The 26,302-nt window shown below is 36.1% G+C and overlaps 1 protein-coding gene across 26 annotated transcripts in view; it reads left to right on the top strand.

Moving 5' to 3' along the window:
- Positions 1-26,302, top strand: part of LOC139126300 (kielin/chordin-like protein) — a 141,197-nt gene that overhangs the window by 20,815 nt on the left and 94,080 nt on the right. For 25 of the 26 annotated variants that reach the window (XM_070692345.1, XM_070692348.1, XM_070692347.1 and 22 more), the window contains exons 6-28: positions 2,048-2,137; positions 2,560-2,676; positions 3,150-3,275; positions 4,320-4,442; positions 5,065-5,181; positions 5,848-5,973; positions 7,215-7,340; positions 8,284-8,406; positions 9,357-9,476; positions 11,231-11,347; positions 11,957-12,181; positions 12,662-12,832; positions 13,794-13,928; positions 14,383-14,481; positions 15,306-15,428; positions 17,086-17,181; positions 17,793-17,915; positions 18,771-18,866; positions 19,556-19,687; positions 20,071-20,169; positions 20,792-20,914; positions 25,128-25,250; positions 25,465-25,560. In XM_070692345.1, the coding sequence (XP_070548446.1) occupies positions 2,048-2,137; positions 2,560-2,676; positions 3,150-3,275; positions 4,320-4,442; positions 5,065-5,181; positions 5,848-5,973; positions 7,215-7,340; positions 8,284-8,406; positions 9,357-9,476; positions 11,231-11,347; positions 11,957-12,181; positions 12,662-12,832; positions 13,794-13,928; positions 14,383-14,481; positions 15,306-15,428; positions 17,086-17,181; positions 17,793-17,915; positions 18,771-18,866; positions 19,556-19,687; positions 20,071-20,169; positions 20,792-20,914; positions 25,128-25,250; positions 25,465-25,560 (2,826 nt within the window). The remainder of the gene's footprint in view (positions 1-2,047; positions 2,138-2,559; positions 2,677-3,149; positions 3,276-4,319; positions 4,443-5,064; positions 5,182-5,847; positions 5,974-7,214; positions 7,341-8,283; positions 8,407-9,356; positions 9,477-11,230; positions 11,348-11,956; positions 12,182-12,661; positions 12,833-13,793; positions 13,929-14,382; positions 14,482-15,305; positions 15,429-17,085; positions 17,182-17,792; positions 17,916-18,770; positions 18,867-19,555; positions 19,688-20,070; positions 20,170-20,791; positions 20,915-25,127; positions 25,251-25,464; positions 25,561-26,302) is intronic. The other variant, XM_070692346.1, reaches the window with a different exon arrangement.

The following is a 26,302-nucleotide window of genomic DNA, read 5'->3' on the forward strand; positions in this document are numbered from 1 at the left end:
ATGCTATTTGAGAGACATCAACACTTAGAACAAATTAGACATGATTTCCTTCATGAAGGATGTGTGAAAATATGATTTGATATAAACTTTTGGCTTGATGGATGTTATAAGTTTTCCAAACTATGCTGAAGTCATGTTATCACAGTGTTGGAAACTGGCCAAAATATTTGCCAGACATCAGGACTGGTAACTTTCAAAACTTGCCTGTCCTGCCAGAAAGTTGCCTGTCCTGAATTTTTGACAAATCCATTCATTCAAAAAACACCAAACCATTATGTACTTCAAACTGTAAACAACTTTATTTTCAACAAGAGTATTAACTGTGATGTTACAAACAAACGGTTTGAAATGAATTCTAATCCGGACTTGAATACAAAATTTCTACAATAACAATGCTGATAACACTCTGATTAATTAATTAGTTAATTCAAACACACTTTGCCCATATCGCTCAAACAGTTAAAAGGTTTCATGATAGCGGTTTTATCAACGGGGAAACAATTTTTTTTATTTGTCTCCATTTTATGCCACTTTATCGTATAAAACCAAGATGCAATCTGTCATCGAATTGGTACTACAATCAACCAAACTGAAAAGATTGCTGAGCAATACAGAAAACATCATCTGGCAAAGAAAATCAAAAACTGAGAGAGCTGCCATATAAGTAATCAAAGTTGGCGGCATGAATTAAATAAACCAATACTCTCCTCAGACCAAACCGATTTCAAAGGCCGTTTACAGCAAATATTGTTAATGAAACCATGAAACCTGGGAATGGCTAAACACCGAGAAACAAGATTTATTTCTCGAAGCAGCCCTTCACAACATGCTTTTCAAACACCGGAAAGCAGGCACCAATATCGACCCGAAATCTATTACAAAGTTAACGGAAAATTGACACAAAACTAAAAGTTCTGTTAATCGATTTAAATGCCTAAAACAAACTAATCGTTGACAGATTAGTACAACATTTACTGTTAACATAACGAGCACTAGAACCGCTCAAAATATGCCCTAAAACAAAATCCTTATAAGTGTCCAGAAACTCCGGTCGATGCTGGGTCATGTTAATTATAATATGACACCACACACCGGATCGCTCACTATAGAGTCAGTCAAGAGTGGCTAACTCTCTCAATAAGGAATCTGGCTTCTCCTCCTCGAGGACGAAGATGACTTCACACAACCAAGCGGATGGGATACAAAACAAGAGAGCGACTGATGAAGGAACCTCATTTTTGGTTCCGAAACACCGTTAAGACGAATCACTCAATCAACAAACCGGTTTACCGGGCACCCAAATCACATGACTAGGGTCAAAGCACTATCGATTCACCGGTGTCTCGCCATGTATTCCACACAAAATAAATGCAATGATCCTTTTATTCACCATATCGTAATACCAAACAATCTTGGTAGAGCCGATGTGTGGAGTTGCCCTCATTTTCCTTTATATCCTTCATATCTTAATCTTTCCTCTATATCTTTATATTTATAGCATTGGCTGATATCGCGCAAATCTCGCTTAGTGTGAGATTTATTAGTATGAGCGACTTCCTGTTTACCCGTGTTTAGCATGTCTCGCTTGCATTGCGTTCCGGCGTCACACAGTTGCACAGTTTCAGTAGCATAAGCGCGTCAAGTCGGACGTATTGGTATACTACATTTCGTTTATTTTACACAACATCTAGAAGCAGCTGATCGATGAGATTACTGGGTATGCCGTATGGGCTACTATCGAGAGCCCGACACATGGACGTGGAAGTACAATTTTCCTCCCGTCCGACTGAAAAGTTACCCGTCTCGGACGAGAGGACGGGCAGTAGTTTCCAATGCTGGTTATCATTGTCAAATTTTTCAACATTTCTTTCAAATGTTGTTGACAACTCAAAGCAAAAGCCATGTAAAAAAAGACAAACATTGGTATTGTAGTTTTAGTATAATTCATCCCTTAAATGATTCAAATTATGTGAAAATCCATGAAAAGCTCCATATTTGAACTTTTTACTTGGTGATCAGACTTATTGAATATTTATTTTGTTTTTAGCAGGAGTTCAAATTAGTGGACCAATGCTTTCATTTGGTTGTTCTGCTGGTACATATACAAACCCAATTTATGGCTGGTCAAGGTGCTCTGGTAAGTCATTGATCAAACTATTCAAGTCTTTCTTATGTTCATGAATTTTATGTGATTGTCACTCAACTTCTGATTCCCTCAACTTAGTATTTCCTCCATCATGAGATGGGTATACTGCAAGATTTTAGCTAGTTCACAACACATATGCATAAGCTATAGCAGTTGCATATACCAGTATATGAAGTGAACTTATCAAAATCATTGGTATACCAATTGCTAAGGTGGTTTATTGCCTGTTATATCATAAAAGGATATGGAAATTTTGGCTTGAAATGTTAAAAAAGGATTTTTCTCTGACTGAAAGTTTGTGCATGTTCTGGTGTGCCATATCACAAATATAGCACTGTTATTTTACATATTGATAAATTGATAATATTGATAATTTTGGTTAAACTATTAATGTTCATGTTTTGTACATACAGATATCAATGAATGCGTCAATTCAGGCTGTGCTGGTGGGTGTCTCAATGCAGAGGGAGGATTCAGTTGTAGTTGTGGAGATGGCTTTTCAATGAGTCCAGATCATGTCAGTTGTCTTGGTTAGTACTACCAAATCAATCTTCTATCACTTCTCACAAAGGTCTTCTCTCAAATCTAGAAAATTCTTCAACAGAACAAATTTAGGTATCAGGTACCTATATTCAGGTACGTAGTATCACTCAGTGTAGAACACAGCTGAAAAAAGGGCTGTCTGACAGAGAGAACAGTGGTGTATTTCAGGGAAAAAAAATAAATTATGAAGATATTTTATTTATTCAAATATGTTCTTTGGTAATGTGATCAATAGTCATGTTACTTTTCAATAATCATTGCTCTACTCTGTTTGATTTCACAGCTTTATTATTGCTATTCAGACATTCCAGAATCTATTTCTTGGAAGTTTACACATATAAGACAAAGCTACTTCAATTTAGCTTTGAGACTGTCATAGTATTTTACTGTCATCTAACATTTCCTTTTCTCTAAATACATGTTCAAGGTGTAACTTGAAAGGGTCATTTTTTCGCTGCAGATGAAAATGAATGTGACCAGTCTGGCTGGTCGCCATGCCAACAGATTTGTTACAACACAGCAGGCAGTTATCAATGTGATTGCAGATTAGGATTCAGACTCCATAGAAACGCTCATACATGTGTTGGTAAGAATCAACATTATGACATCATAGTGGTTGTGATATGATGTCATGTTTGTGTGGTAGTGTGGTATGCCACATAGGATGTGATGTGATGTGATGCCACATAGGATGTGATGTCATGTCATGTGTATGTGGTATTCCACATAGGATGTGATGTGACGTCATGTGTATGTGGTATGCCACATAGGATGTGATGTGATGTCATGTGTATGTGGTATTCCACATAGGATGTGATGTCATGTCATGTGTATGTGGTATTCCACATAGGATGTGATGTCATGTCATGTGTATGTGGTATTCCACATAGGATGTGATGTGACGTCATGTGTATGTGGTATGCCACATAGGATGTGATGTGATGTCATGTGTATGTGGTATTCCACATAGGATGTGATGTGACGTCATGTGTATGTGGTATGCCACATAGGATGTGATGTGATGTCATGTGTATGTGGTATTCCACATAGGATGTGATGTGACGTCATGTGTATGTGGTATGCCACATAGGATGTGATGTGATGTCATGTGTATGTGGTATTCCACATAGGATGTGATGTCATGTCATGTGTATGTGGTATTCCACATAGGATGTGATGTGATGTCATGTGTATGTTGTATGCCATACATGATGTGATGTTACATCATGTGTGTGTGGTAGTGTGATGCCATATGAGATGTTATGTCATCATGTCGTTCTTGAATGATAGTATGATTTCACTGTTCTTTATCCTACGGAAACAGTTCATAAAAAGTGGCGTATTACATTGTACATAGAGAAATCAATTACAAAATACAACATAAACATGTAGTAGATATTGGATGTATGATTAACAAAAGACTTACTGTTATTACATTGAAGGTTTGCACGTGTATAAAGAATTGATTGTAATGTCTTTTAATTTCATATGTCATCCAAGTAGACCTAAATTTCATCAACAGTGGGTTGCTAATTGAATTACGTCAGCAGTATGTAAAGCAGCTAAATACAGAGACTTTACTGATCATTTTGTAATTTGTTTTAATGTTTTGATTTATTCTTTTTAATAGATATCAATGAATGCAACAGTGACAGAAATTTATGTGACCATTTTTGTCAAAACTCACATGGCAGTTATCGATGTGCTTGTCAGCCAGGATTTTACTTGCTAGATGATGGCCATACCTGTGCTGGTATGTAATTGTTGATGTACTATGTAAATGGTGTAAAAAGTCCATTATGGCTGTGCTGATATATGTAACCATCGAGTGATTTTCTTTGTATCCACGTGTGGCGGCTGTTGATTGTTGAACATATTAAGCCAGTCTTTCAGACATTTTGAGACAATATGAAGTGGTGTTAACTTGTGAGAGAAAATGATTTAATTACTCATTGTCCTCCTTGAAGGGGGACTTATGGATTAGGTTGTGTCTGTCCATATGTGTGTCCAGAGCTGTTTCTTGGACATTATATTATACAGTGGACTGATTTGTTTTCAGCTTGGTATGAGGACAACACACTATGGCATACATATGCACTTTAGTGCTACTTTATTTTAACTTCAGTTCCAATATATATAACTATATCACGTAAATGACAGGTGGGGACTGTCACTTGTTCTGATTTTTTTTTGAAACGGTTACATAAAAGAACTAATATATTGAAGTTGAGCCATTACAAGGCTTCAATTTGGTCTAAATTTTGTTTTTTCGGAGTTTGAAGAATGTACTTCTTCCCCTATAGATGTAGTAGAAGTAGCGAAAATTTATACCTTTCTGTTTAGTCAATTTGTAATCATATTTGTTTTAATTTTAGATGTCAATGAGTGTGTTGAGAACCCAACTTTGTGTGATGGACACTGTATAAATATAGCAGGATCATATTACTGTAGCTGTCCACTAGGTTATCGCATGGTGAACGGAGACTGTAAAGGTAAGCCATTAAGCTGTCCACTAGGTTATCACATGGTGAACGGAGACTGTAAAGGTAAGCCATTTAGCTGTCCACTAGGTTATCACATGGTGAATGGAGACTGTAAAGGTAAGCCATTTAGCTGTCCACTAGGTTATCACATGGTGAATGGAGACTGTAAAGGTAAGCCATTTAGCTGTCCACTAGGTTATCACATGGTGAACGGAGACTGTAAAGGTAAGCCATTTAGCTGTCCACTGGGTTATCGCATGGTGATCAGAGACTGTAAAGGTAAGCCATTTAGCTGTCCACTAGGTTATCACATGGTGAATGGAGACTGTAAAGGTAAGCCATTTAGCTGTCCACTAGGTTATCACATGGTGAACGGAGACTGTAAAGGTAAGCCATTTAGCTGTCCACTAGGTTATTACATGGTGAACAGAGACTGTAAAGGTAAGCCATTTAGCTGTCCACTGGGTTATTGCATGGTGAACGGAGACTGTAAAGGTAAGTCATTTAGCTGTCCACTGGGTTATCACATGGTGAATGGAGACTGTAAAGGTAAGTCATTTAGCTGATAATAAACTGGTGTGTGAGTAGTTCATGTCCATATGGAGTGACAACCATTTGTCATGAATATTGATGTTCTATTGGTAATGATAATGATACTTGATGGTTTGTCAACAGATATTGATGAATGCAATTCACCATATCCACGCTGTAGTCAAGGCTGTATCAACACACAAGGAAGTTACTTCTGCTCATGTCGTCATGGTTACTTACCAGGAGATAGCGAGACAGGAAGCTGTGAAGGTGAGAATATTTATTGACATTTCAGTCAGGTAGTTGTTGTTCTTATATATAATCCCCTTCGGCTCAAAGTTGTACAGCTTTGCGAAAAACACTCGTATACGATGATGTCAAACCGAGAAAAATTCAATTGGATTACATATTTATCACATGTACAGTCTTCTTAATTTTCATTTGATAAGGATGGATCAAAATTATAGACAAGGATTGCAATAATATTATCATGATTATTTCCCAGGTTTACTTACATTTAATGAGTGAAACAGCCCATCTACCTGGAGATATGCAAATGTTTACTTGTTATTTTCATTCATAAATCCGATCAAGTTGAAATTTTGATACACTGAATGCCATCTTAAGCAATTAGATACTTCCAAATTTTGTCACTTGATGGAAACTCTCTTCTGTTTTCTGAGTCGACTTTTATAACACATCTATAGTGCTGCACTGCAGAGTTAAGGTTACAGCTGTAGTTGACAGCTGATGTCTTCACTACAGTGGTATGCTGCAGAGTTCAGGTTACAGCTGTAGTTGACAGCTGATGTCTTCACTACAGTGCTATGCTGCAGGTTCAATTCAGATCTAGAGTTTGTGGAATTTTTATGAGATGAAGGAAATTTATCATTGTTCATCAAATGATTTGATGTCTTTTGCTTTCTCTGTTGCTTTCCAGTTGAACTTACGTTGAGATGTAGCTTTTGGGTTTATTGCCAGATAGAACGTCTACATTGAGCCGTCCGTATGACTAGACTAGAGCGCTAGCTGCAACAGCACTTCCATTCTATTCCTTAGAATAGCTACAATAGCTTTAGTGATTCAAAATTTCGTTGGACATGCCTTCCATGTTTCAGTGTTTGAATTTATCACATCACCTTTTTGTAAAAATGTCATGAGAGCACAGTATCGATCGCAACAGAATGATCTGTGCATGACAGCATCACGGCAAAGTGCAGGAAAAAGTTCCGGTTGATGACGTAGGACAGGGGTTTGTTTGGCTTTCTTATACATTCTGTTCTTTGTCACACAGGAGGCAATTCAGGCCAGTTCATGTGATAATACAGAGAAGTAATCATCTCTTGTAGAAACTCTTTTGTGTCTCAGTGTCTCGTGGGTATTATGTGAATTATTTTCGGCATTGTTTGTTTGACCTTAGCAAGCGACTCAATTTAATTGTGACTAAATCACTGTAACTGTAAACACATGACCTCCAACGTATCAAACTTACAAGATGACTTTTGTTTCAGATGTCAATGAATGTGATTCATTTATGAGAACTATTTGTGAATATGGATGTGAGAACAGAGCAGGAAGTTATCGATGTAAATGTCCAGCTGGCTATGAATTACATTCCAATGGACAAAACTGTGTGGGTATGTAAACTGTCTAACATGTTTTCATTTGATTTTCATTTGTATTTCCATTGTCTTTGCTTGCATTGATTGATTGATTGCTTCCACTGGACCAAAAAACTAGAAGCAGTTAACTGAATATTGTCAGTTAAACTGTACATCTCAGTCAAATCATGGCATAAAGTATGACATACCAATGCTCCAATGACTGCAAAGACGCTTTGCCATCAGCAAATACGGATAGTTTTCAATCGGATTCGAACCACAACATACGGCATCAGTCGCCTAGCTGAGAGGCCAGAGACAGAACCAGTCGGCTAAATCTCCACTCCAAAAAAGAGTGGTTCAATAGCCGGCTAAGTTGTTACATTTTTCTGACTGAGACCGCTCAACACGTTGTAGAGTTCGTGAAGCACTCACGCACACGCATGCTCACTATCATACATCACACATACACACTACATCGAAGCGAAGAAACGAATTTCATCGCTTTAACTGGGCGAACGATAACCTCGGGGACAATTCTGTCCACCAGCAGTGTTACCAACCCAGGATAGAAAATACGGATAGTTTTCAATCGGATTCGAACCCACAACATACGGCATCAGTCGCCTAGCTGAGAGGCCAGAGACAGAACCAGTCGGCTAAATCTCCACTCCCAAAAAAGAGTGGTTCAATAGCCGGCTAAGTTGTTACATTTTTCTGACTGAGACCGCTCAACACGTTGTAGAGTTCGTGAAGCACTCACGCACGCATGCTCACTATCATACATCACACATACACACTACATCGCAAGAAATGAAATGTTTGCTGTGAGATTTGTGATGCAAACAGAGAGGGTAAGGTTGTAGCACTTTAACCAACATCAAAGATCACAGTAGACATACTAGTCTGGAGAATAACTTCGCAAAAACAATCAAAATAGTTCCATTTATTGTGATGAAATTATTTCTATTGTCAACAGATATTAATGAATGTGCATTGAATTCTGGGATATGTCACCAACTATGTCAGAACAGTCAAGGATCGTTTCGTTGTGCTTGTGTACCTGGATGGAAATTGTCAGCTGATGGAAGAATGTGTGAAGGTAGGTTAAAGGTCATTCAAAACTTCAAACTTTGTGTATTTCCTTCTTTTCATAAGGCTGATATGTGATGTCATCTGAGTTCCATCATTGGTTCATTGTCCTTTTAAAACTCAAATAATCAAAGATCTTTAATGATAAAAAAATTGTTTAAAATTTTTTAAAAAATATTTTGAAATACACACTTCTAAATTTATTATGAAAACTTTAACTAGAATTATTACTTTCTTGTCATGGGAATTAGCAAAAAAGGATAGGGGAGGTTTAAACCATAAACCCTTTAATTCTTTCCTTAACAATTACATTGTAGTGTTTGCCAATGTCATAACGTTCTTGTAATACATCAGGTGTAGTATAGCAAGTCATCCATGTCTGACAGAAATTTCTATTCTTGAAAGGTCTGTTTTTATTACATAAACTGTGATATGTGTGTTGAAATATAATCTTTTCCAAGAACCAAATTATTTTCACATTTTAGTGATGATGCTTATGTATTGTTGCAAACTTAAAACAGTAATAGATGTCAAAATTCCACAATATTACTACTATTGATTCATTTAACATTGTTTGGGAATTGACAGTCGTTAGAGTATTGGTATCAACAGAAAATTCATCACAAAAGTCACTCTTGTCAACTTCATTTCATGATTTTTTATGAGTATCGTATTATGCAATATCAGCTTGCCCCAAATTTAGATGCAATGTAATGAATGACAGCAACACAGATGTTATTGCAACACCTAGAATTGACCAGTATTCATATTTGATAAAATAATACATAGATTTCGTTGCAATTACATGTAGATTTGGTCACAAAATATAAAACTGACCGTCCAGGAATGCGAAGTTGACCTAGAATACAGAGATTTAAGGGTATCATATAGGGTGGACAGTTATTACAGCATGACTCAGTGGACATCAAAAACTGATCATTTGTTCTTGTTTCATCACAGATATCAATGAATGTCTTCTAGAAAACAATGGTTGTCAACAAGGTTGTATAAATACCATTGGTAGTTACCATTGCCAATGTCAACAAGGATTTGATCTCCAGGACACCGTGCATTGCTTAGGTAGGTTGATCTACAGGACTCAATGCATTGCTTAGGTAGGTTGATCTCCAGGACACCGTGCATTGCTTAGGTAGGTTGATCTACAGGACTCAATGAATAGTCTGAGTGGCTTAAATTTGATCTTCAGGACACTTTACATTGCTTAGGTAGGTTGATCTAGGGAAATAAATTCCAAGTGACACGTCTGTCATAGACTACAAGACTCTATGAAAACTGTCTTTTTAGATTAAATTTGAATTGTCTAAGTCGATTAGATTTAATGTGCAGGACACTTTGAATTGGCTTGGTGGGTTAACTTTGATCTCCAAGACTATGAATTGCCTGAGAAGGTTAGATTTGATCTTAAGGACTTTGATCACCTAAGGGGCAGTCAATAATAAAAGCTGACGAACAACAAACATAATTCTTTCGTTTAGGAGGGGAAGGGGTAAAAGTTCATTTCATTTTGTGTGCGTCAAAATCACTTAAGGATTTTCGTCTATTGTTTTCTAAACCATGACCACTTGCGTTTATGGGAAAAATGCGGAACTGAATTTACCGCAGGATTGTGGAGTAAAAAAGAGTTCAAACATTAATTGCAATAAAAACTATCACAATTTTATTTTTGAATTGAAATTGATACACTTTTCTGTGAAGAGCTGCGCAGTGCAGTGACATGTGTAGTACATGGTGTGGTCAACCGACATTTTGAACATTTTGACATTTTGAACGCAATACTACCTTAGTTGAGAACAGAATGACCATAAAATACAGAGACAAAAAAAGACAACAAAAAAACATAAAACTGAAATAAAAACTTGTATGGTCTTTCAACATGACACATGTATGTGAAACATTTTCCTATGTGCGAAATACATTAAAATGTTCTGTGTCGTAAAAAGTGAAATGAATAAAGTGGAGGTTTATTTATTAATGTGCACTTCCAGTATTTTTCATGGGCGTGTGGATTGGAGAGATATGCGTGAGGGTTTGTCAGAAACGGCATCATAATACGAAATTGATTTCGCATAAGAACTTGTTTTGAGGGGGAGGGAGGGGGTTTCAAGTAAAATGAAGGAATTATATTTCTTGTGCGTCAGCTTTTATTATCGATGGCCCCTAAATAGGTTAGATTTAATCTATGGTGACTATGAATTGGTGGATCAGATTCTATCTACAAGACATTTTGAATTAATAAGGTTTGTTAGATTTGATCTACAGGACAATATGAATTGTCCACGTAGTCAGATTTCATCTACTGGACATTTTGAATTATCTAGGTGCGTTAAATTTGATCTGTAGAACATTCTGAATTTTCAAAGTAGGTTAGATTTCATCTACTGGAGATTTTGAATCGTCAAAGTAGGTTAGATGCCTGAGTAATGGATAGTTGCGAGGTGGTTGTGTTTTGTTCACCACTTTAAGATGTTGACCATTCACTCTATGTTATGAAAAACACAATCGAGGAAATGAATAGAGGAATAATATTTGAATGAACATGTTGGAAATGTTGGATGTTCTGGTCATCATTTTAAAGGAACATTTGGTTCCATGAATCAATTATGTAGAAACTTTGTTTTGTTGCCTTATAAAACGTGACAGAAATTTAGATTGAAATAACGTAATGGACAATATAGGATGAAATATGAGGAATTTAAAAGTGTTTGATTAGAGGGGTAGAATGGTAGTGAATAGTAATTCTTCTACAAAGCTTGAGACATGTACTATTTATAATGCAATATCTACTGTACTTTATACTCTTTAATTCTTTCCAGACAAAGATGAGTGTCTCTCAAGTTTTTGTTCTCATCAATGTGTCAACACAGCTGGTGGATTTCAATGTCTTTGTCCCCATGGTTACACACTCCATCAAAATGGCCACCATTGTCAAGGTACTGTCTTTACTAGCATCATGATTCAAATATTCAGTGTAACATTTATTTTACCATCATCATCATTACCATTATGCCACAAAACACAGCTGCTTTTGGTCAAGGGGAAAAGAAAAGGAAACATTGATCTTTGAATAAAAAAATGCTACAAAGAAACTTATTTTAGTACCGAGTATTAGTTTCGAGCCATCCCCTAAAACAATGAAAACTATGAAGTGTTGAAAGTAGACAGTTCAGAACCAGCTTCACTGTATATAAAAGTAGTCTTTGACTTGTCATTAGCTTTAAACTGACTCATTGACTCTGAAAGTTGGTTTCTAGGTTTTCCATTATCGCAAAGCTAAAAATTTGGCTGGACATAATTCTGATAATGCTTTTGTATAAATATTTTCAAAATCATGTAAATTTTCCAGCAAAAAATATTTATCTGTACTTTTTTGGGGGATATCATCTTCATAGGTGTAAGAATCATCTACATGATTTTGCGAAATGCAGGCAAATAGGAAGGATGATTCTAAAATAGAAGACAAACACAGGAACATTGTTGAATGGTGATGATGATGTTTCTTGATGAAAAGTTTCAACTATTTTATTTGGCTTTTTTTGTAGACCTTGATGAATGTTCTCTACCAAACCACGGAGGCTGTAGTCAGAACTGTGTGAACACAGTAGGCAGCTATCACTGTACATGCAGGCCAGGTTATAGATTAAACTTTGACAGGAAATCTTGCAGACCTACTAGACCTGGTGATAGTGGTTGTACTGATAGTGATTGTAATGATGTGTCCTGCCCTGAAGGTTATCAACTCAGTACAGATAGACAATCTTGTAACGGTAAGTATGATACTATATTACTTGTTAATTTTGCATGTTTACAATAATGGATTAGTTAGGGAACTTACACATTCAGGATACATTCAATGGTTTTGATGAATATATATACATAGTGTCATTATGCTCATGTGTAATGTACATAGAACAGCTAGTCCATATTGATAGTTTTGTTGAAACATTGTAACTAAATGTAACATGTTTAAATCTTTCTCACTGAAATATTCCTCAGTAGGAATCTTGTTGGATTACCATAGTACTAAAAACTGTCCTATAGGAATGTCATTGGATTTATGCTGGACATATAATGCATACAGGGCCATATTCATGATATGCACCGTTGTCCTGCAAACATCCATGATTATCCTATTGAATTGCTCTGTGTTTTTTGCTGTTACAACTCTATTAAGTTGTGTTATAGTTTCATGATCAAGTGTACTTTCTCAGATCGTCATATTAATTTTTTCTTCCTTTTATATCAAGATATTGATGAATGTAAACTTCAACGTCATGGAGATTCATGCACATCATCCCGCTGCCAAGGATCAGGACTGCTGGCATGCAGTCATGGTTGTGTCAACACTGAGGGCAGCTTTTATTGTACCTGTCCAAATGGTTTTGTTTTACAACTCAATGGAAGAACATGTACTTCTGGTAAGATTATGTGTGAAATGAGTGCAATATCATCTATTGAATCATAACAGTAGCGGTATATTGATGCCGCAACTACAGCGATCTGATTGGTCAAGACATGAAAATAACCGTGGTATATTTGTGATATTGCACGGTTGGCACAAGTTCTTGACAAGAGCAAAAATAATTTTTGATTTTTCACGCCAGAATTTGAATATACTGTTATGATATAATAGCAATAAACCACAACAAGCAACGGTATACACTCGATTTTGACCAGTTCACTTCATATATGCACTTGCTATCACTTTGCATGTATGTCGTGAACTGGTCAAAATCTTATGGTATACCGTTGCTTGGTGTGATTTATTGCGTAAACAAACACCGACAGTTTAATTGTCACTCTTTTTTTTTAAAAAACACATTTAGCTTTCAACATTGCTTATTTTCTATAACATTGTTTATAGTACATTGAATTACATTGGAGTGCGTTGTACAACACTACATACTGTGTACCGGTAATTCCGTTAAACATCACTTTTTTCTATAGTATTGTTTATAGTACATTGAATTACATTGGAGTACGTTGTAGGACACTACATATTGTGTACCGGTAATTCCTGAAGTATGTTGTAGGACACTACATACTGTGTACCGGTAATTCCTGAAGTATGTTGTAGGACACTACATACTGTGTACCGGTAATTCCTGAAGTATGTTGTAGGACACTACATACTGTGTACCGGTAATTCCTGAAGTATGTTGTAGGACACTACATACTGTGTACCGGTAATTCCTGAAAAGGTGTAACAAGTGATGTGTCATTTTGTCACCAAGTGGTACAGAGCTAACACAAAATATGGAGATGGCTAATGTATCAGTTCAAATCTTCTCAAAATCTACCAGGTGCTATCTACGTATACCACAAATTTTGACAGACATTGTAGTAACTGTTGAAAATTGGTTCAATCTATTTCTCTAGATGTTGAGAAACCATTTTGTGACCCACCATGTTTAAATGGAGGTATCTGTGAACTGTCTCAGGGTTGTCTATCAAGCTGTGCTTCAACTGTTTGTATCTGTCCTGAGGGATTTACTGGTCTTCACTGTGAAATTGGTAATTATGCTAATTTTTATAATTAATAAATAATTTATATTTACAAACTCTCCCCTGATATACCAAGGCACCCACATTCATTTATAAAACCGTGGCATCGAAATGGCTGAGGTAGATGTACATACTCTGTATACAGTTATTGATTACTTTGAATATGTAGACTGTGATAGGAGCCCCATCAACTTTTCAACATTTCTATCAACTTTATAACACCGACTGTAATTTCAACCTTGTAAACTTTTTAGTTTCCTGTGAACAGCAAACTTCTTTAAAATTACTTTTTGAATGATATACGTGTCTGATTAGCGGTTCAGTCACAAACAACTATGAAAATCAATCAGTCATTTGTTAAACATGACTTTATAAATAAAAGAAACAACATTTGATACTCAGGTCATATGACAAAGCTGTAGAGCCAATCAACAGCTAATGTAATGTATTTCATTTGATTCAGGTGAAGGTGGATGTGATGTGGCATGTGCCAACGGTGGTACCTGCATTGATGGTGTTTGTGTATGTCCACCAGGACTCTCTGGAATCTCATGTCAAATAGGTAATTCAAAGATCATCTATTTTTTCAGATTCAGACATTTAGAATCTGAAAAAAAAATAAAAATTTAAATTGTTATCTCAAAGTTTATCTCTTTCAAACCATAACTTAAACATTGTTGTTCTAACAATCTTCAACAGCTGACAGAAAGATCTGAACTCATTCATTAAAAGAGTCATGGTTACTTTTAAATCAAGTACAGCTGATTCCATTGTAATTTACATTTTGTGAACATTTTAATTTGGTGAATTATTCACTCTGTACAGTACAGGATTGTGATATTTTGTTGAAGTATGTCATCATTACAAGTGTCAAAGAATATTTTGTCTATAAGCTGAATTTCTAGGTCAAATATTTTTTGACCAAAATTTTCTACACATTAAAATTAAAAAGCAAGCTTAGGATATAAGTTGATCACACAGAATAGAAAATACTAACATCATCATAATATGATAATTGAGATATTCAAGATTTGTATGGAAAATATACTCTGCAAGTTCCACTCCAGAATCGTAGAATACCTTAATTCTAGTGGTCACAATAACTGACCAGTTCAGTGATTTAAGTTATTGTCAATGGTTCCTTATTATCCTACAACTCTTGACATTAATTTGAAAATGTTATTTATAATTATGCTCATACAGTTCTATGAAGAAGCACTGCTATATGTAGTATTGTTCATTTGATTCAAATTTTGCACAAGCATATAAAACATTTCCAAGCCAAAATGTTAATATTATTATGTACACGGATGCAGTCATTGTTGTTCAGTGTGTAAGGAATTGATCAAAAATAGAGTTGCCATATAATTATTTGTCTCTTTCTAGATGACAATGAATGTGATTTTGACAGTGAGTATTGTGAGTATCGCTGTCAAAACACATTTGGAAGTTTTCAGTGTCTGTGTCCAGCTGGTTCCACTCTCAATGCTGATGGACGGACTTGTAAAGGTATGTTTAACTCAAACCACTAGGATTTGCTGTACCATGTAACTACAAAATATGTTCACAGCCAGTAATATCATATGTTTATCAGTGGGAAGTTCAAAGTCATAAAGATACATCTATATCTCATCTTCCACAGCACATACTTAAAATGACCTTATGATAGAATAATAATATATTTTGATAGTGGACAACAGATATTAACCACCAATTAAATGCAATTTAAAGGATTAAGAAAATTGTGCATGATTGGAGAGGAGATAGCATTTTTGTAAATTTTCCACCGATTGTGTCCTCAGCCGTACAGAATAAAGTAGGGAGACTTGTTGCACCTGTTTTATGAAACAAAAGAATATTGATTTTTTCCAAATAGAAAACACAAAAGAAATTTACATGCTAACTTTTTTCAAAGAGTGACCCCTTCAGTTGGTCATAACTTGCTTCCAAAAGCTGTGATATTTGTAATACCTGCAGAATGTGACTTTTATGGTTATTTAACGGTTTCTTTGAAATTTATACGACAATATTTCAACGTACTTTTAATAAATATAATTAATCAATTACCTTGAGACTTCACATTATTGCTGTTATGCAGAACTGAAAAAGATATAAGAAAACTAACGTAGTTGGTACAAATCAAAGAGGATTGTGGATAATTTATTGTACTGTGAGATGGTGCAAGCGCTACGTACTCAGGGCATTTACATGAGGGCTAATGGTGTCTTTTATGGCTGTCCCCACACAAGTCTCTAGCTCATACGTAGATAGCAGATTATACACTGCAAGCCTGAGTGCTATACCCTGAGTGCAAAGTGCTTGCACTCTCACGAGTACAACAAATTTTAATATGAGACGTTTGGCAAAATGACAAGTACCGAGTTTCCACTTTTGTAATCAGGTATATACAATGATATCATTGATTTCTCATTGGCTACTTATGCCACACTCCTAGTTCTGATTGAGGAAAAGTTGTTAGTATTTATCAGTCAAAGTTGGTTTACTTGCAGAACAAACATGTCTTGCTCAAACTTTTTGCCACAGTTATGGCGGGAAAGAGCAAAGCAACCAATAGCATTAAATGTATAATTTACAAGGTCTATGCTACCGGTAAATTCTGTACAAACAGAAATATTAGCAACAAAGAAATACAGTTGAAATACTATTTTGCCAGAAGAGCTGGTGTGATTTAATGGAAAAAAATACGGGATAGCACTGCGATCTAAATGCATCAAAGCTTTCAGAAATGTGATTTTCTTTGTTCGGAAAAGAAACACTGAATTTGCTTTTTCTTTTGTAACCTTCCATGCTGATGGATGTTTCTCTTGTACGGAAGTAGTACAGCCCGCAGATGACCATTTTTGGTTTGCTTGTAAATTGTTTACAAACAAAAGATGTCGGGCTTCAAGTGCTCATAACATAAGTTTATGGCATATTGTTTTTTGTGTTGCTCCGCTGTGCAAATAAATACTGATGGTATGCTTTCTTAGATTCAAGTAAAATGTGGTACATATGTAATAATATCATATATTAACTGTTAAAAAAATGAATAGAATAATGTAAAATCTTCCTTGAATTGAAGCAGCAGCTAGGAGGTTAGAAGTTTTTTTTGCAGAAGAATGTGATTAATTTTAAACTAAACAACCAGTTGTTGTCTTGTTTGTAGAGATCAGCTGTTTTCCAGAATGTATGAATGACGGAATATGTTTGTCAGGCATTTGTGAATGTCAACCAGGCTATACTGGACCAACATGTCAACAAGGTAATAAAAGATCTAATCTATTCTGTTTTTAACAATTATTTGTAGTTGCTTGCTGATTTATTATCATTTTGATTTGAATGTTACTAACTTTATCTTTTGTTCTGAAGATTCTGTTTTTGTATTATAAAATCATTACTGTTCATTTACACAAACAAATATGTTGTTTTATTGATGTAATCCTAGCTGCTGTAAGAATATATGGTGTTTAAAATTGGGTTTGAACTCACAACATACGGCACTTAGTCATGTAGTGGAGAAGCCACAGACAAAACAGCTCTGCCTAATCCCTGCTTTCAAAAAGATTGGATCAATAACGGAGCTTATAGTTGTTACAAATTTTTCTGGCTGTGACCCCTCGATATGTTGTAGAGTTCGTTAAGCACTCACGCTTGTACACTCACTATCACACATTGCACACAAACGAAAGGTCATAAGGTACAGATAAAGTTCCGCACATCTCCAACCTGTCACCCTTATTTGCCATCTTACTATGCTCAATGTATACACGGACCAAGAGACAATATTATGTCTCTGTTTTTCAGCAGCACATAGCAAGAATGAAAATATTTAGATTTATCATCATAAAAATCTTGAATTTTTTCTTCTTATAGATGTTGATGAATGTAGAGTTAACAATGGTGGTTGTGAATATATCTGCAGAAACAATTTTGGCAGCTATGTATGTTTCTGTCCAAGAGGAGCAACGTTAAATGAAGATGGTCGTACATGCTCAGGTTAGCATGACTTTGCTCTCAGTGTGTTTCAATGATGTTAATATTAAGATGTGGGTGCAATATATCTGTTTTGGATTTTTTAAGTATATTTTTAAAATAGTTGTTCCACCCCATAAATAAGCAGCTTTCAAAATTTAGCAAATATTTTCAAATTGAGATTTAGACCCAAGAATTGTAATCAATTTAGGTACATTGTACATGCATGCATGTCCCTGTTGCACTGCATGACCATTGAAATTGAGCAGACGACAAAGATTAAAACTCTGGTAAAGTGAAGTTCATGCCAGGTATTCCAATTTTGAAGTACTTAAAATTTGAGTTGTGATTTGCAAAGTTTGCACAGGTTTTTTAAGAACTGATCCTGAATTTTTTAGTCATTACATCCTTTGTTTCAACAACATATTTCCATGCTAGTTATTAGGCCTTCATTTGAGTTGGCGTGTATCACTATATAACCACAATTTATAAGAGCTCTGTCATCCAAAGTGAGTGATACCGGCATAATATTATCTGGATTACACCCTGTGGTCACACCTTAAGCAAACGTGTCCAATTATGTCTTGTAAATCGCTGAGTATCTTTCTTTGACATAACAAGTGTACACACAAAAATATACAGTGCTCAATACTTTATCCTCTGCTAAGTAACTTCATCATGTGCGTGAAATTCAAAGTTTTGTGACTGCGCTGTATCTGTATGAAATTTAACACTTGTATTTCAAGTGCTGAGAAACTTTCCGAATATACAGATATAATGAGAAGTATCGAGACTGAAAAATTTGATAGAAAATGATGCATTCTAAGACTCCAATACCAGGTTGTGCACTTATGTCCTCCTATGTTTGTATTTTTATAGGCATACCATGCACTCCACCATGTCAGAATGGAGCTATCTGTATTGATAAACAGTGTGTGTGTCCAGAGGGATTTTCTGGTCCAACATGTTCTATAGGTAAGGTGAAAATTGCAAGGCCTTATCAGATGATCAATTGAATTGATCAAATCAATAAACAATTTAAATTTCTCACATCAGATTGAAAAAACCTAGTTTATCTTCAAAAATTGTACAGAAAGGACCTAGTACAAGGGTTTAAATCCCTTTCCTACTGGGGTGTAAAACAAATAATCAGAAATATTTTCTCCTTACATTTTGTCTTCTTAATGTACAAGTAGTTCATTTTGCCAAGTTTGTTTGCGTTGACTCTGACACAAATAATGAACTAAGGCCTAACACTCAATTTTTGACTCTCAGTGTATAACATATACGGTATATGGCTTTTAGCCAATTATAACTAAACACTGTTTCATAGTCCAGTATTTCTTACGAAACAAAGTCATTTTAAGAGAGCTATTTCATCTGTCCAAGTTATCTCACAGCAGACATCCTTTCCATGGCTGTGCTAACATTTCTTTTTGTAATATTGTTTCTTTGGCTGAAAGCAATGACTTCCCTCTGACCTATACAATGAATGTCAAAATGGTAGTCTTCATGACAATCATGCAGCTTTGTAGTAAATACAAGGAGCTTCTATTTATGTCATCATGTGGGATCTTTTCATGCCATGAAATCAATTGCTTCTGTATTCTATCTGTGGTCATAATTTAACAAATCTAACATTTTTGATTGATTTTTCTCCCAAGATGTCAATGAATGTACATCAGGTATGATGGGAATGAGTCCCTGTAGCTATCATTGTGTCAATACATTTGGTAGTTTTCACTGCACATGCCCAGATGGCTCTCAACTCAATGGTGACAAAACTACCTGCAGTGGTAAGTTATGAGTTATCAACAAATGAAACCAACATTTACTCTGTAAAGACTGAAGTAAACTGTGGTGACAAATCAAGGAACAATTTTGACATGTTGAACATTTGTTACTTATTACAGTCCAAAATTTGAGTTGTCAGAGCTATTAATTGTGCTTTAATCTATTTTCCTTAGCTACATTTACCTATATATACTGTTTTTTTAAGTTTAATGTACATTGCTCTCTGTAGCGACAATGCGTATGTTTCAGAACTGTCAAAATCAACATATGACAGACATGGCAAAAAACAGAATTATCACCACAAGATAGATAATTTGTTTACTCTTCTGATGAAGACAAAAATTCAAGAGATTCCAATGCTGATTTGAAATAATTTTATTGTCAGCTTTATCTGAGTGTAAACCATCTTGTGAGAATGGTGGCACCTGTGATCGAGGCAGATGCAAGTGTCCCTCTGGAGTTGAAGGAAGTACATGTTCTGAAGGTATGGTAATATAAAATATGGCTGTGTAGAGGGTAGAATAATATTGACCATAGCCATGTACAGGGTGAAATAAATTACAATCTAAGGAAACCAGTACCACAACTGTATCCAGTTTAATGGTCAGATATGACAAACAGTCAGCCATATCCACAGAATATTCTAAATATTCACAGAGAAAACTACATCAGCCAAATGAAATAATTGTAGTTGACATTGATTCTTTAGACTGGGAAATTATTCATAAAGCTGCAAGTCTCAAAAAGAATCCCTAAACATTTCATTCAATTTTAATTACATTGTAGATATCAACAAATATGAACTAAATCCTCCACTGAGGACCGTGTGTCTGTACTGATTAATGTAAATTGCCAGGTTATTTGCCAAATTTTGAACATTAAAATGCCATACAACTGTGGCTATCTGACTTAAAATTGGTATATTCATCTCTCTTTTTAAAAATCTTCAGAAAATTAATTTTGTTATGGTGGGATTTTTCGTCTTACACAATGTCCTTCATTAAGATCCTACTACAACGTGTTAAACCATGGAAATAATCTAAAGCTGCAAGTCTGAAAAAGAGTCCTTAAAAATTGTATTTCAATTATTTATTATTACATTGTAGATATCAACGAATGTGAGCTAAATCCTCCAGTGTGTGGCTATCAGTGTGAAAACACTATCGGTAGCTTTATATGTAAATGTCCAGAGGGTTTTGAACTAGCTGAAGATGGACAAACTTGTTATGGTGAGTATGCATTTGTTTACAGCTGTCTCCAAATTTCATCGAAAGCAATAAGTGTACTATGTCAGTTATATATTCCACAGCCTGTGATGTTCCATCTGAAACCATTTACAACTGACAATTTGTGACAGCAAGAAAATCATGTGGCTCCTAGAATCTGCCACCTGGTCTCAGTGATGTTGTTATGGCTCCAATATGAAACTGATAACATACTAAAATGTTGATATGATCTTCAATTTCTTGTCAGTTCATGTTTGGAGTTTTCAACTAACTGTTCTTAAAATTCTAAAGAACCAATCAAAATAGCTTCTTTAAGAACAAAGTTTCACACCAATGGATGACATCCTCTTAAATTGCTTTGCCACAAACCAAATCTTGAAAGTCTGACATCTTATAAAACCTACAAGTATCTGATTACAGGGTATGTAAAAGCTTGATGAGAGGTTTTTAATCTTCATCTCTGCTGTTGTTAGTGACACTATCTTATCAGTTTACTGAACTGGAACATTTTGCATCTCTCAACATTGAGTGTCAGTGTTTCCGCTGCCCGCTCGCCAAATCGCAAATGCGAGAAAAAAGTAGCGTTTGGCGAGAAGATTTTGGCAAAAGTTAGCCAAACTTGCGAATCGAAAATTGCACTATGACATCATCACTTTGTCCGCGCGCACATGTCCTGCATTCAACTTGAGACGTACTACTTTATACGTATCTCTGTGCATCCCCGACCTTTAATGCGTCAGGAGATCCTATTTGTAACACATACAGTATGAATAAAATTGTAACGAAATAACTCACAAATCAATAGTACCGCATGTATATCATGACTAGTTGACTAAAATGTTGCGAAGTTTTGGGTTTGACTACGCGCAATGTGTGCCTACAGATAACTCCGTGCAGTGACAGCCATGTCATCGTCAACACTGAATTTAATTGAAGGATCGTAGTGACGGTGAAACTAAGCAAAACGGCAAACTTTCCTTTTTAACTTTGGCTGCTCTACCAATATGGGGGGAACCACCCCTACAACACACATTTTAAGTGCAAGTAAAGCTATGAAATGGAAAGAAAAATTATGATCAATGTAGGAAAGTCGACCGTGAATTTGGAAAGGAAGGAAGCGGCATGCATGGTCAAAAGCATACGCATGGCATTTTTTTAGAACGTAGAGCGAGTAAGGCACTCCTGAATAGCGAAAATGTTCGTGGTGTATTGCTGCCAACAAGAAAATACCTTTACTGGCGTTAGAAACTTGTGTGAATTGGCTTCCTTAAATATAAATTCGCGACAATTTTCAGTGTATCACGGACCGTGGTGTATTGTGACGTGACATCGTATACAGACTTTCAGAGAAGTGCTCGCTCGTCCGCCGAGTCGGCCTAGTTCCGCGTTCACATCGTGCAAATAAATACGCAAGTCTTGTCGCGATATTTGAGCATTTAACTTGATCGTCAGTGAAACAAAAAGATGTTTCTCCATATCAAAAGGGTATATATTTGATATTTTACGGTTCTGTTTACATAATAGACGTGAACATTTGGATTTATGATCCGTGATTTCCGCGATCCACGGCATGATTGAAGCTGGCTGTGAATACACACTGACGTCTTTGATGATGACCCCTGACCCAATCGCCATTGATACGCTGTACGCTGTCTGAGCTTCGCTTGCTAAACTTCAAGCGTAAAGCAAATGTATTGGAAGTCTAAAAAATGCACATATTTCTCAAGTCTGAGAGTATTTTACTTTCGAACTGCTACGAGAATGGATATCTGATTCGTTTGAAAAAACTAGTACCGGTATGCTGAACCAGGTTTCGTGCCGTTGTCTGTAACGATATGTACAGTATCACACAATAGCGATTTCATTTTCAGGTTTGTTACTGAATATAGTTGCATACGCCTAACTTTGGACAAGTGTCGCTTGGAATTCGGACAAATTTTATGTTGTATGTGTGGCTGATGTTGGCACCTTGTAATCTGAACCATAAATTGGTGTTACTTTTAGTATCCATAGTAGCACTAACAGGGTTTATTTCCGTCATTCTTACGGAAAATGCAGACAAATATTTATTTTTGCATATTAATGAGAAAGAAATGACGTCATTTGTGATCAGTGGTATCGGCTTGGCTAATTGAATATCTGGTTTGGCGAATAATTTTTTAGGGCTTCTAGCCAAATTTGCTACAAGATTTTGGAACCCAGGGGAAACACTGAGTGTACAGAAATTCTTCCCACATACCATTGGTCCAGTTGCTTTGATATATTGTATGTCAAGCATTTCTTGGGATGGCTCAGATTCTTCAAATAAGAATATATTTGTAAAAGGTCTCAGACAGAAAATCACAGGCTGTGGAAAAATGCATAAATTTTATGTGGCTGAGTTGCTTTGACTGCCGATATCTTCACCAGGTGAATAGATACTGTGTAGTGGGTTTGAATATGATAATGACCCATCACATAGTATGACCAGTTACCAACAGTGTGACCAGTCCCAGACAGTGGATCAATCATGGACCAATCATAGATAGTGTGATCAATCAAAGAAAGTGTGACCAATCATACATAGTGTTACCAGTCACAGACAGTGTGACCAGTCACAGATAGTGTGACCAGTCACAGATAGTGTGACCAATCATAGACAGTGTGACCAGTCACAGATAGTGTGACCAATCATAGACAGTGTGACCAGTCACAGATAGTGTGACCAATCATAGACAGTGTGACCAGTCACAGACAGTGTGACCAATCATAGACAGTGTGACCAGTCACAGACAGTGTGACCAATCATACATAGTGTGACCAGTCACAGACAGTGTGACCAATCATAGACAGTGTGACTAGTCACAGATAGTGTGACCAATCATAGACAGTGTGGCCAGTCACAGATAGTGTGACCAATCATAGACAGTGTGACCAGTCACAGACAGTGTGACCAATCATAGATAGTGTGACCAGTCACAGATAGTGTGACCAATCATAGACAGTGTGACCAGTCACAGACAGTGTGACCAATCATAGATAGTGTGACCAGTCACAGACAGTGTGACCAATCATAGACAGTGTGACCAGTCACAGACAGTGTGACCAATCATAGACAGTGTGACCAGTCACAGACAGTGTAACCAATCATAGACAGTGTGACCAGTCACAGATAATGTTACCAGTTGCAGACAGTGTGACCAATCATGGATAGTGTGATCAATAATAGATATTGTTACCAGTCAAAGAAGGTGTGACCAATCACAGTTGGTGTTAACAGTCCCATACAGTGTGACTAGTCCCAGACAGTGTGACTCTGAAATGATATTTGTGACAGTTTTGTCGACAGTTACGTTGTGATTCACTAGTAAAGTTTATGGATAAACTTAAGTGGTAGGTTAAAAGTTGTGCTTGGTTTTCTCATTCCATGTCGTGCATTTTCTACTTTGACAAAAAAGAAGCATTTATCTTTTTAAGAAAACAAATGAAACCATCAAAAAACAGCTTTCTGTCTGATTTTTCAGTAATTTTATTTTTGAACTCTGCTTTCTATAGCAATGTTTGCACTGTCATTTTTTATTCAAATGTTCAATTATTCCTTCATGACAAGAAAGTTTGTAAACTGACAATTGAACCTTGAGTAACAGCAAATGTCAATGTTGAAATGAAAAAGTTGGCAGGGAAATATCAAACTTTATGGATTATTTATCTTTTGAATTGATTAAAGAAGTATCTGTGTATCTAAGCAGTATCCTTATCATTTCTTTTCACAGCATGTAGATCCTTTCCTGGTAAAACAACTACAGTTTACATTTGGTCACAAATGTTTTACAGAATAACCACAGTAAATTCTCCATGGTATTGAAACTCACGATGTATGACACCCAGTCACCTAGCAAAGACATCACAGTCACCCAGCAAAGACATCACAGTCACCTAGCAAAGACATCACAGTCAAAATGGCTTGGCTAAGTCCCAACCCCCAAAACCCCTAAAAAATCCCTAAAACCCCTAAAAAAATTGATTCGACACCCTTCCACATGCTGTAGAGTTCATGAAGCACTAAGATATATACCTGCTATTGTAGATAGCATTGAAACTTCATGAAAGCAATAAATACACCAGTCTGGTGCTTGGCTGGATCATCCAAGCAATGGTATTTCTTGACATTCATGCCTTTGATACTTGATTCAAATGATTCAAAAACTCTGTGTTTTTTTTTATTTGATTCTTTCAGACAGGAATGAATGCTTGTCTGAAAATATCGACTGTGAGTTTGAGTGTAACAACACAATTGGTAGTTACCAGTGTATCTGTCCAACGGGAGAACAGCTTGCTGCAGATGGAAAAACTTGTATTGGTAGGTCAAAGGTCAATACATTCTTTACAATGTACCTCTTGTCATTTAGTTTATAATCTCTTGAAATCCCATTTCCTGTTTAAATTTGGTAAAAAACATTCAAGACAGCCCTTGACTTAAATAGGTTGGCACTAACAATTGCTATAATATTTGAGTTGTAAATGTATGTAACTGAAGTAGAATTTCTTGTTTTAATTTCGGGATCATGTTTCAGATGTTCCGTGTATACCCCCCTGCGAAAATGGTGGCGTTTGTATGGTTGGAAGATGTAGCTGTCCATCAGGGTTCAGTGGCAGACAGTGTGAACAATGTAAGAATTGTCCTTTAATTTGATGACTTTATCATTACTTCCATCAAGTTGAGATAAAAGTATTTTATATTGGTCTATGTATTTTGGTTTCAAGTATAATTTTATGGTCTAATGGTGTTAGCTTTTGCATATAATGTTGCCAATACCCGAACTTAAAGTGTGTGTAACTTACCAGCCTTTCAATACATGCCAGCAGTTCATTTGTTTGAGTTTATTCTCTCACTGTCTGTGTTTTATCTCAATCAGAAATTACCTATATTGATGCTGAAGAGATATTATTTGTTGCCTGCTATATCAGCTGATACAAACTGAACATGAGTGTGTGCTCATTGACAGTTGACAAAGAGTACAACTCATTCACAGCAGATAACAATGCATGATTAAGTTGAGCTTTGGATTTGTCTGAACAGCTTCACAGTCCAGCATTAAGTAGTTTTAGCTTCACAGTCCGGCATTAAGTAGTTTTAGCTTCACCAGTTCGTGTACACTTTAAATTAGGATACGTTTAAAATATATCCCATAAACCCCCATGTGACTAAAATAAACCAATCACCGTGTTGATAACGTCATGCGGAACACGCCGGCAACGTTGAGACGTACGTCTGTGGTCTGACACATGCGCATATCACGACTGCTCAACTCCGCATATCGAGGAAAACAAAGTTCTTGCCATGGTCGGACGGAAGACACTTTCACATGGTCTTCCAGACGTTTTTAGCTGAGGACTCACAATTGATGTAAC

The sequence above is a fragment of the Ptychodera flava genome (genome assembly GCF_041260155.1).
Source record: "Ptychodera flava strain L36383 chromosome 3 unlocalized genomic scaffold, AS_Pfla_20210202 Scaffold_27__1_contigs__length_13241970_pilon, whole genome shotgun sequence".
Taxonomy (NCBI): Eukaryota; Metazoa; Hemichordata; class Enteropneusta; family Ptychoderidae; genus Ptychodera; species Ptychodera flava.